General features: G+C 39.8%; 3 protein-coding genes across 3 annotated transcripts; all 3 read left to right on the top strand.

Annotated features, from left to right (window-relative positions):
• The first annotated feature begins 3,950 nt into the window (after nt 1-3,950).
• LOC134873322 (C5a anaphylatoxin chemotactic receptor 1-like) lies at nt 3,951-4,817 on the top strand. Its single transcript, XM_063896825.1, has one exon. It carries the CDS (start codon nt 3,951-3,953, stop codon nt 4,815-4,817), a length of 867 nt encoding a protein of 288 aa, XP_063752895.1.
• A 2,056-nt stretch (nt 4,818-6,873) lies between these two features.
• LOC134873318 (uncharacterized) lies at nt 6,874-7,864 on the top strand. Its single transcript, XM_063896822.1, has one exon. The coding sequence runs from the start codon at nt 6,874-6,876 to the stop codon at nt 7,759-7,761; it is 888 nt and encodes a 295-aa protein (XP_063752892.1). The 3' UTR covers nt 7,762-7,864.
• A 1,564-nt stretch (nt 7,865-9,428) lies between these two features.
• Nucleotides 9,429-10,316, top strand: LOC134873317 (G-protein coupled receptor 183-like). The gene has a single exon (XM_063896821.1). The coding sequence runs from the start codon at nt 9,429-9,431 to the stop codon at nt 10,314-10,316; it is 888 nt and encodes a 295-aa protein (XP_063752891.1).
• The last annotated feature ends 1,428 nt before the right edge of the window (nt 10,317-11,744 follow it).

Genomic DNA, 11,744 nt, shown 5'->3' with positions numbered 1-11,744 from the left:
AACGGCATGATATACGTTCAATGCGATTTAAGGACATCAAAGGAAATAATAACTTTACAAATCGTGACTTCGTGATGAAATATTTTCAACATCTTTCAATAAACACAAAGCCTGAAAATGTCCTTAAACTGCGTTTGATATCTTGCTTTCAACATATAAACCCATAGTCTAGTCTTTAATTCGTTTGGATGGCATGGATTTAAAACAACGTTAACGTTGACATCAATCATACTTCTGAAACAAACCTCAGGGACTGTTTGTGTAATAAGTAGTCCAAGAAATATAAGGACAACAAGACAAATACATTCAAACAAGATCCAACAAATATGAACATTGGAAAACACAACATTTGCAACAAGTCATTCTGTAGTTTGATAGCACAGTGCCCATCCATAGTGAGCTAGAATATGTCAACAAGAAAAAAAGCCTAAATAAATAAATATGAACTAAATCAGTATTAAAGCTGCAGCCAATTGAACTCATTCTGGTCTCAAGTGTTTCCAAATAAAATTCAATGGGCGGATTTACTTATCATGTATTGCAACTTTTGGTAACACGTTCAGATTCGTCAAACATCACCCTCTTCTTCCTCCTGCAGCAGTGTCTCCACACTCTGGTGAGCAGCGTGGCTCTGAGCGCAGAGCAGCCTCTGATGTACAGGATGGGGGTCAGAACAGCGTTAACTCTGGGCAAAATGCGCAGAGGGTCAGTGCCTTCATTTCTAAAGCTATAACAGGTGGAACCAAAGAAATTACAGACAATAATGTGACTGAATATAGGAAGCCACGTCCCTAAGAAAAACACTGCCACCACCAGTATGAGATACACAGAGGAGCGCTTGCTGTCCCTCTCCTCAGAGGGCGGCTCCCTCCCTAGCTGGAACCTGGCTATCATGAACAGCCTAATATTCAGCCCTATCATTATAATCACCGTGAATATGTTTCCGACAAACGTGCCCATGCTCGTGATCCTCTTGGCCACCCCGATTGTGACCAAATTGTGCGCAGCCACGATGAGGAAAGCATAGACCCAGTAGGCGAAGATGACTAGCAGGGTCCTGTTTCGGGTCATGAGCCGGGAGTATTTAAAAGGTGAGACAACCGCGTGGTACCTGTCGGCCTGCGCGGCCAGGATTGCCATGTAAGACAGTCCAAGGAATGTGGGTGCGATGTAAAAAGTTCTCATAGGTGAGTCATAGCTATCTCTCACATCGAGTACACCTGCATAATAATAGGACACACCGGAACAGATGTCACTGAGGCAGGTGCTCAGCATATACATGAAGCGGTTCTCGCTGCGCAGAGCCTTGTTCAGCAGGATGGAGAGGGACACAGACACGTTAAAGAAAATGATAGATGTAGCCAGAAAAATGCTGAAAAGAAACATCAACACATTGCCAAAGCTTGTGAGGGGCAGTACAGGAGACAACCCCTGGCTGCTGTTAGTCATCGGAGCGGAGAGAACATGTGCATGTACGGTTCTCGGTACAGCAGAGACACATGTGTGTGTGCAGCTGAGGGGCTTCTCATTTGCTCTTTTATATGGAGGCCCTGGGTGACCTTAATTTGCATGGACAACAAGTTCACAAGCCCTGGTAAAAACCCACAGAGGTAAACAACTTGTCGACCGATTTAGAAGCTATTCCAATTTGAGTAAAGAGTCCTTCAGCTACTTTTTTTGTGTATTGGTTTCAAGTTATGAACCGTTGTACAGTCCTGACTTTAGTGCTTGTTAATTATTTTTTTTAAAGAGCAGCAACCCTCTGCTCTGGGTCTGAGGTAAAAAGAAGCTGTTTACCATATGCAACAAACAAAACAATTTAACCTTGCTTTTAGCTATTATTGCATCTAAATTACTTTTTATCAGGTATCACACATGTACGTATGTCTCCTTAAAGAGTCTTTCAGTTTGGGCAACAGGATAACCTTTTCATACACCAAGCTTGTCTAACAGTTCTAGTATGTTGATGCAAACATACTATTTTATAATAAACTCAACTTTGAGTTTCAGGGACTTTTTATTACACTGGTTTTTGTTTTAATTATATGGTTATAATTGATTGTGCTTAAAGAGAAAACTTCAGTAAATGAAGCAGTGAACCTAAAGTATTTCTACATAATTTTGTAAACTGAGGGCCAATTTATGAGGAAGGGGATTTACTACACTGCATATATTGAGTATGAGTTTAGTTGGAATCAAAAAGTTAAGAAAAGCCTTTACGGAATGAGATTACTGACTACTGCCAAGAGCAGAGAAGTCTATTATAATCATATTGGAGAGCAATGCACCATGCATTGCTCCCTCTAGTGGCTGAAATACGCATTGATTTAGTCGAATAGGATGAAAGCGATCATATCTCATAAAGTATGATTCAATGACTAAAAAGCGGACAGACTTTAATGTAACCTAGCAATAAGCGATCAGATGATCATACAATCCAATGGTAATATAATCTATGTTTGATCAATTACTTTATTAGAAAATGTTTACTAAACCTTTTGCAATGTGAAATGGAGTTATGGTTTGTGCTAGTGTTTATGTTTGTATGTTGGTAATGTTTGAACTATTTAACATTTCATGTCCATGCAGACTCATTTGGAGGAGGACCCTGCGATGCCACTTTGTCAATAACTGCAAATAGGGTTACAGATTGGAAATCAGGCAGTTGTGAGAACAGAATGATTTTGAATTGCAACTGTGTATATACACTGCCCGGCCAAAACAAAAGGTCACAAGCCCTGGGGGCAGTGCTATGATCTGGGGTTGCTGCAGTTGGTCTGGTCTAGGTTCAGCAACGTTATTTGCCCAAAGAATGAGGGCAGCTGACTACCTGAATATACTGAAGGACCAGGTTATTTTTTCTTCCCTGATGGCACGGGCATGTTCCAAGATGGCAATGCCAGGGTCCATCGGGCTCAAATTGTGAAAGAGTGGTTCAGGGAGCATGAGACACCATTTTCACACATGGATTGGCCACCACAGAATCCAGACCTGAACCCGATTGAGAATCTTTGGGATGTGCTGGAGAAGACTTTGCGCAGAGGTCCGAATCTCCCGTCTTCAATACAAGATCTTGGCGAAAAAATTAATGCAACACAGAAACAAATGTTGTGACATTGCAGAAGCTTGTGGAAACGATGCCTCAGAGAATGTGTGCCGTAATCAAAGCTAAAGGCGGTCCAACGAATATAAGAGTGTGACTTTTTTTTTGGCCGGGCCGTGTATAATAATGAGGCCTAAAAGGATATAGACAATCCTGCAGTGTCAAGAAAAGAATAGAGTTTCTCGATACACAAATTAGTTTATGTTTAAATATTAAAGGGACATTTATATAATTCTGTATATGTGCCAGTCGTCTTGTCCTATTTTCAGCTGCAAAGCCTCTTGACCTCTATTGCTGCAATTACAACAAATCGTAATGCATCGGAAGATGCCTTTATATCTAAGTATTTATTAATCTGATGTGATTAGTTCCATCACAAAGAGCACCCAAAGAGCTTTAAAATGCTATGGTACATATACGATATTGTAGACTGTTCCACTTGTGAGCTGCTCTCACCTGGCATGGCTGGATTAAGTACAGCAAGTTTTGTTTCTTGTTGAAGACCGATCTTAATTCATAAACGTGGTAGCAATGGGGAAAGTTAAACAAAAATGATAAAAGTAGGCTACATCTTTAACCACGAAGACCTCAGACTTCAAGAAGGACATTGTGCTGTAGAAACCAAATGAATCACAAAAAAGGGTGCTGATCATTTTTGTTTTTACCATTAACAAACCCTCCTGGGGCTCCTTTGATCAGGCCTGATTTGTTCTTGCCTTATGTCTCTCATGCGTTTGATGTGTTAACATGTCACGTCTGCCCTTTAGAGATAGGACGTTTGTTTATAATATGAGCATCATTCATCTATAAATACGAATGAATGCACGTCTTCTGGCGAGGTGCCAGGATGCTCCCTAACACCACCATCCCTCTGTCGGTGGATTTCGACACTCCGGAGGACTTCCTCATCTTCATCTTCCATATTCTGTTCGCCACAAGCGCGGTGCTGGTGGCCGGCTCGGTGGTGATCGGGATATCCTCCACCCGGTCTCTGCGGCGCCAGAACCGCTTTATCTTCATGCTGAACACCAGCATCAGTGACACTCTGACCGGCTTCTCGGTTTACTACCTCGGCCTCTTCGACGTCCAGGAGGGCTATCCCTCGAGGAACGGGACGTACTACATTTTGCCCTCATTTCTCGGTGTCAATGTGTTAACCTTCCTTTTTGCTCAGTTTGACCGCTACTTTGCCGTGTGCCATCCTTTCTTCTACAACCGTTTCATAACGAGGTCTTTTGTATTCGGAATTTGTGCGTTTTGTTGGATTTACACATATTCCATCCTCACTGTGCAGAACATGGTCCCTATTTCAGAGGCGGCTAAAATAAACGCGTTTGGTGTAATGACTCTTCAGATTATAGTTCTCACAAAAGTGTTGATGACTATTAAATTGTACATCATAGCCAGAAACCACATGGCGAGAGAGGTGCCCAGTGCGGAGAGAGACAGCAAAAGGGAGTCGCTGCGCATCATTGTGTTTGTGGTTATTTTCTTCTTGGCTCTGTGGTGTCCATCCTTTGTCAATATAATTGTTAGACAGTTGACCAGGAAAGGTATGAGGTTTAGAAATGAAGCCACTAACCTGTTTGCCATCTTGGCCCGGCTGAACGCACTGGTGACCCCGGCTGTGTACATCTGGGGCAGCCCAGCCCTGCGGGAAGCCGTTTGGCGGGAGGTGTGGCGGAGGCTGTGTCCCTGCCGTAGGGTGAGGTGAGAGTCGGTCTAGGTGAAACCTCTGTTTAATTTCAAATGACAGTATTAAGGTGCAATGCGCGCGATACGCTTCGTTTTTAATGAAATTATTTAGTTTTGTTTGTCCTATTGTGTGTGAATAACAAATACTGTGTGAGAAAATTACAGAAATAATTTCTCTTTCTCCTCTGTTTTATAGGATTGGCTTTAACCTTAATGGAATGACGAACAAATGACGAGGCGGTCACCATCATCATAAGGAGATTTGATTAATGTTCAAATCACACGACTGACAAATGAATGAACGTGAGTTCTCAATCATCGCATTTGGAAAATGACTGAAAATAAACGCACCCGAGAGATCTTTATATTAGAAATTAATTGTGGAGTATAGCACCTGTTTTGGTTGGATAAGTGAAGAGAATTCCGAGAGCCTTCGCATGTTTCGAGGACTACCAATTACAGTTTTGGGCTTAAACCCCAAGTTACTCATTTGGAAACTTTTTTTCAACATGAAACTCACCTGTCATATACAAAAACAGGCTTTCAAAAGAGTACAATTAAAGTTGTATTTAGAAATCACTTTTGTCAAATCTGGCTCTATTGCTTATTTCAAAAATCAGTATGTAATCTGTGTTTTGCAGATGCTCACACTGCAGGTTAAGTGAGATTGTTGTTACCCTGTTTCCAGGCTCTACTTTTCCTTTAAACTGCTTTTTTTCGAATTGTATTTTGACCACACTTTCCAATGCAACTAAGGCTTTTTTGAATGAAACATTATACCTGCTTAATGACATATCATTATAATTATGTGTATTTCATTACAGACCATGTCAACGTTTGAGGTGAATTAATATCGTGCAGTTTAGATTTTAAATGTTTCATAGGCCTACTCATACTTAAATAATTACTAAGATGCTCAGGCATTTTAAGAGATAATTGTGAAAGTTAGTTAAAAAATGTAAACGGAATTTTAAGCACATGAAACAATAATGGGAAATCAATGCCATCATTGCAATGCTTTCTTCGGTTGTCTATATGCCATATCTGGGAAGCCTGACTGTTATTTCAAAGCTTTTTATCTGCTCTTTTAAACAAAAGTTTCAAATGCCCCTGTTTTGAAAAAAGCTTGCCAAGCCGGATCAGCAATGCGGTTCTTTCCTTAATAAGTGTCAAGAGGGATCAGTGCTGCCCGGGGCGCCAAATTGTGGCCTTGGGCATAATTGCAGCATAATTGCGCCGCATTTGCGCATAAAATGAGGCCCCCAGCTTGTTCTGCATATACAGGGAGGGGCGGCCCTGAGTGGGATAGATATTAGAGGACTCTATTCTACAATTTATAGCAACCTCTGATTGTATTAAACATGAGGCAAAAGTTGTAGTTGAATTGTTGCGGAGAGGTAATACAATACAGGTGTGGCAGTTACACACCAAAATGGCTCCAAAATCATACATTTTTTTTATTACATTTAACAAAGTGTTTTAATTGTTTTTATTGTATTCAAACGATTTTGTATATCATAAAGAAATTAAACGAAACAAACAAACAAACAAACAAACTGCCTTGCTTATGCATTTCTTATATGTCATTTAGTAATATTATGGGAAGCATATGAGGCTCATAAAGTTGCTAAACTACAACGGTTGCTGCCGTTTTGACCTCTTCATGCTTGTGGCAAAAGGGTTTTTAAGCCAGACCAATACATATTACAGTCCAAACACATTTTAGGCCAAAAACAAAAGTGTTACCACTTAAAATAATACATTAATTGCAGATTGTTCATGTGTACCTCATAGTCTATCAAGTGGATACTAAGTGTTTGGTTGATTAAAAAACTAACATTACACTGAACATGCAGCAGAAGGGGCACCAATATGTTGATAATCATGTCAAAATATTCCTTAACAAAACGTACTCAAATGTTTAAAAAAAAACATTTTAAAGGTTCAGTCCTAAACAATAATATGAAAAGTGAGCTTAGGTAACGCCCCGTGGGAAAATCGTTTGGGTATACATGGGCGACACCTTAATAACCAGCTTTATACGGATATTAAAACCAAAGAGCATGTTGGCAACAATGCTCACCTCCAACACCACAGACCCTGAAGGAGTAGGTATAGCTCTCTCAGTGAACTTCGACATTCCTGTGGATTATGCCATTTTTATTTTTCAATTTATCTTAGCAACAACTGCTGTTCTGGTACCGGGACATTTAGTCATCAGCATATTTGCCAACAGACCGCTCCGCCTTCAGAACAGGTTTATTTTCATGCTGAACACCAGTATTTGTGACACGCTGGTGGGGTGTTCGGGGTATTATCTCGGTCTGTTTGATGTTCAGGAAGGATTTCCTTCTAGAAATGGAACTTACAATATTTTACCTTCTCTTCTTGGGGTAAACTTAATGACGTTTTTATTTGCACAGTTTGACCGCTATTTTGCTGTTTGCCACCCATACATGTACACGCGCTTCATAACCCGACGGGTGGTAATCACTGCAAATGTCTACTGTTGGATCTATGTTTATTTTAACACCATCGTTACAATTTTTTTGCCACTTTCGAAAGCGATACAGTTCTATGTTTTCGGAGTTGTCAGCTTGCAAGTCGTAGTGCTCACCAAAGTGATCATGACTATCAAACTCTATGTTGTCGCCAGGTACCAGCTCGCAAGAGACCCCCCCAGCGCAGAGAGGGAAAACAACAAGGAGTCATTAAGAATCATCATCTTTGTTGACATTATCTTTCTGCTGTTGTGGGGTCCTTCTTTTGTTAATATAGTTCTAAGACTGCTGTTAGGAGGGGGGCTGATATTTAGGAACGAGGCCACCAATCTTTTTGCCATTTTAGCTCGTCTGAGCGCTGTGTGTACTCCAGCCGTGTACCTGTGGGGCAGCCCGGCTCTCAGACAGGCCACGGTGAAGCATGTGTGGGGCAAATTGTGCCCGAGATGCAGGAAGCGGTGAAAGGAAAAATGTACCTATTACTGCAATAAAGACTATGTTCCTTTCCCTCCACAATAGACCTGCAATGAACAGAGTTGAGTTGGCTGCTCCTCTAGTTCAGACCGTAGACATGACACGTGTTAACCAAGGACTCCGTCAGCAAGGATTCGGAGATAAGGGACTGTACAACATAACTTGAGGGGATGGAAAAATATGAATTTTATAAACGATAATTTTATCTGCCATGAGTATGTTTTGATAGGTTGTTCTGAATATGAAATGCAGATTGCTCGTCTGACAGGATTTGCATGCTTTATTTAGGCCACTCTTCTGTTTACTTTTTAAAGTTTAAGAAGCCATTAGATTTTTCCAAATGTTCTGTGAAGACAATATGTGCATTTTATTTAAATTCTTAATAAAACTATTTACCGTATGTTATCTATTTTGGCTGGGCAGGTCCCTATTTGTATTTAGAATTTTTTCTATGAAGGATTTTGATAATGCAATACGGTTTCAAACCGATGGAATAATACATCTTTAGTTTCGGTTGGTTAATTATTATTATTATTATTATTATTATTATTATTATTATTATTATTATTATTATTATTATTATTATTATTATTATATATTTCAATGAACTAGTTATTAAAAAATAATTGTTATATGTCCCGATAGAAATTGTGTTTTCCAGCATACGTGGATTCAAAGCAGATCAGAATCAGAATCAGGTTTATTGCCAGTTCTCTTTTGGTGTTTGAACATGAACAAAAATATAAAGATAATTAAAATAAGATTTTTTAAGAAACTATTTAGCATTAAAAAAGGAAATGCTAAAGACAAGTATTTACACCAAATTGAAATATAGTACAAAGAACCTGAAAAGCTAAAAAAAAAAAAACTAGGACAATGAAAATATGGCAATATATAGCAAACTACATTGAATTGTATTTTATTTCTACATTGAATTAAGACATTTTAAAAACTAAACTCTCTCTCAATGCATCTGACTCTGAAAGAGGAAACTCTTTTTTTTGACCTTCAAATAAATACTGAAAGTCCTTTTAGGTTGCATTAAAATCTTTAAGCACATTTTATTACACGAGTTCATGTATGGACAGCTCCTGGTGCTGGAGTTTTGTTTTATACATTACTAATAACACATAAATAAGCTTTAACGTGTATTTAAATTCAAGTTTGGGAGTAAGCAATCAGAGAACTTAGGAATACTTTACTGTTGTACTGTGTTTTCTTTATTAAAAAGTTACTTTTCACATCTGACATTTATTCTCTGGTTTTTAATTGTGTGTTACCTTTTTTATGTTTTCACATATTTTTGTGTTTAAACTACTTTTTACTGTAATATGTTTGTATTTCAACATGCACACATATGTTAATATGTCTATCAATGTTAAGTACTTTGGTGAGAAGGCTGTTTAATGGGCTATATAAATGTAATAAATGTAAAACGTGATGAAGGATGAAGACGTATAAATTACAGCACAACACATGTCCTTTAAAAGCCTATTAGCTGCACGTGAAAAAAGCTTCACATTTTAAATGACTTCTGGGATTTGTATTAAAAAAAAAACATTACAGCATCAGTGTCTCAGAAGAGTAAGACTGCTGACTTCACGTTGTAACCTTTGCATATAAAGGCTGCACTTCAGAACCATTAGCGCATAAACATGCTCCCTGCCAACATCACAGACTCTATCAGAGGAGGAGTTCCTCTATCAGTGGACTTTGAAAGTCCTCAGGACTATGTCATCTTTATTTTCCAGATCATATTTGCAACGGTTACTGTTCTGGTAGCCGGATCGGTAGTCATCAGCATATTGGCCACCTCAGCGCTCCGCCTCCAGAACAGGTTCATTTTCATGCTCAACACCAGTATTTGTGACACGCTTGTTGGGGTCTCAGTGTATTATCTCGGTCTGTTTGATGTTCAAGAGGGATACCCGCCTAGGAATGGAACTTATAATATTTTACCATCACTACTAGGGGTCAATATTTTGACATTTTTGTTCGCACAGTTTGACCGCTATTTTGCCGTGTGCCACCCATTCATCTACAGTCGCTTTGTTACAAGACAGTTTGTGATAGGCATTAACATCTACTGCTGGGTATACAATTCGGCTCACCTGTTGGCCAGGAATCTGTTGCCATCTTCTAAAGCAATACAGATGTACGTAATTAGCATCGTCCTCTTTCAGATGATCTTGGTAACCAAAGTGGCCATGACTATCAAACTCTATGTGGTTGCCAGAGTACAACTTGCCAGAGACCCTCCCAGTGCCGAAAAAGAGAGCAAGAAGGAATCATTAAGAATCATCATCTTTGTTGTCATAAGCTTCTTGGTGTTGTGGTGCCCCTCTTTTGTAAATATAATCATCAGATTTACAGGAGTAGGCGGGCTGACGTCTAGGAACGAGGCCACTAATCTGTTTGCCATCATGGCTCGTTTCAACGCAGTGTGCACTCCGTCTGTATACATCTGGGGCAGCCCGGCTCTGAGGGAAGCCATGGTGAAGACAGTGTGGGGCAGAGTGTGCCTGAAATGCAGAGGGAGGTAAGGACGGCAAGACAACACTGCAGGAAAATGCATACAGCATGTTTAACAAGTGTATCTGTACATGTGTGATTAATTATCTTTTGATCTTTTTAATTGTCTTTAAATCCTTTCTACAGAGTCGGCTCTTATAACGAAAGGGAGAAACCAAAAAGACATGGAAATAACAGGAACCCCGGACTCCCCTCACATGCTTTATAACTGTGACACTTTCTCCCTCCCTATCTCTATCAATTATTTTAACCATACAGCCTTAGCTATGTATACTTTCAAAGTTTAAATGCAAACCAGTTTTCAGAAATGTTTGTCAATGTGTCATCTCAATGTTTCATATGAATTAGATGTTGATTCAGTTACAGTGATCTAACGGCAAAACAGCTACTGCTATTAAATGATAAAATATAGTCGAGGAGTGACAAGTTTTATTTGTACGGAATCTGCAGTGTCGCTGTCCTTGCTGGGTGGTGCTGATCTGCATATCTTTAAACAGTTTGAGCGCAAAAGTCTTTCAATGTCATCTTTGTAGTGGCTTGTTTGGCACGTACAGTGGGGCAAAAAAGTATTTAGTCAGCCACCAATTGTGCAAGTTCTCCCATATAAAAAGATTAGAGAGGACTGTATAGGTATACCTCAACTATGAGAGACAGAATGAGAAAGAAAAATCCAGAAAATCACATTGTCTGATTTTTAATGAATTTATTTTCAAATTATTGTGGAAAATAAGTATTTGGTCAATAACAAAAGTTCATCTCAATACTTTGTTATATACCCTTTGTTGGCAATGACACAGGTCAAACGTTTTCTGTAAGTCTTCACAAGGTTTTCACACACTGTTGCTGGTATTTTGGCCCATTCCTCCATGCAGATCTCTTCTAAAGCAGTGATGTTTTGGGGCTGTCGCTGGGCAACACAGACTTTCAACTCCCTCCAAAGATTTTCTATGGGGTTGAGATCTGGAGACTGGCTAGGCCACTCCAGGACCTTGAAATGCTTCTTACGAAGCCACTCCTTCGTTGCCCTGGCGGTGTGTTTGGGATCATTGTCATGCTGAAAGACCCAGCCACGCTTCATCTTCAGTGCCCTTGCTGATGGGAGGTTTTCACTCAAAATCTCACGAAACATGGCCCCATTCATTCTTTCCTTTACACGGATCAGTCGTCCTGGTCCCTTTGCAGACAAACAGCCCCAAAGCATGATGTTTCCACCCCCATGCTTCACAGTAGGTATGGTGTTCTTTGGATGCAACTCTGCATTCTTTCTCCTCCAAACACGACGAGTTGAGTTTTTACCAAAAAGTTCTATTTTGGTTTCATCTGACCATATGACATTCTCCCAATCCTCTTCTGGATCATCCAAATGCCCTCTAGCAAACTTCAGACGGACCTGGACATGTACTGGCTTAAGCAGGGGGACACGTCTGGAACTGCAGGAT

Source organism: Eleginops maclovinus, chromosome 12, assembly GCF_036324505.1.
Source record: "Eleginops maclovinus isolate JMC-PN-2008 ecotype Puerto Natales chromosome 12, JC_Emac_rtc_rv5, whole genome shotgun sequence".
Classification (NCBI taxonomy): domain Eukaryota; kingdom Metazoa; phylum Chordata; class Actinopteri; order Perciformes; family Eleginopidae; genus Eleginops; species Eleginops maclovinus.
The sequence above is the reverse complement of the archived record's forward strand: the minus strand, read 5'-3'. Positions and strand labels throughout refer to the sequence as shown.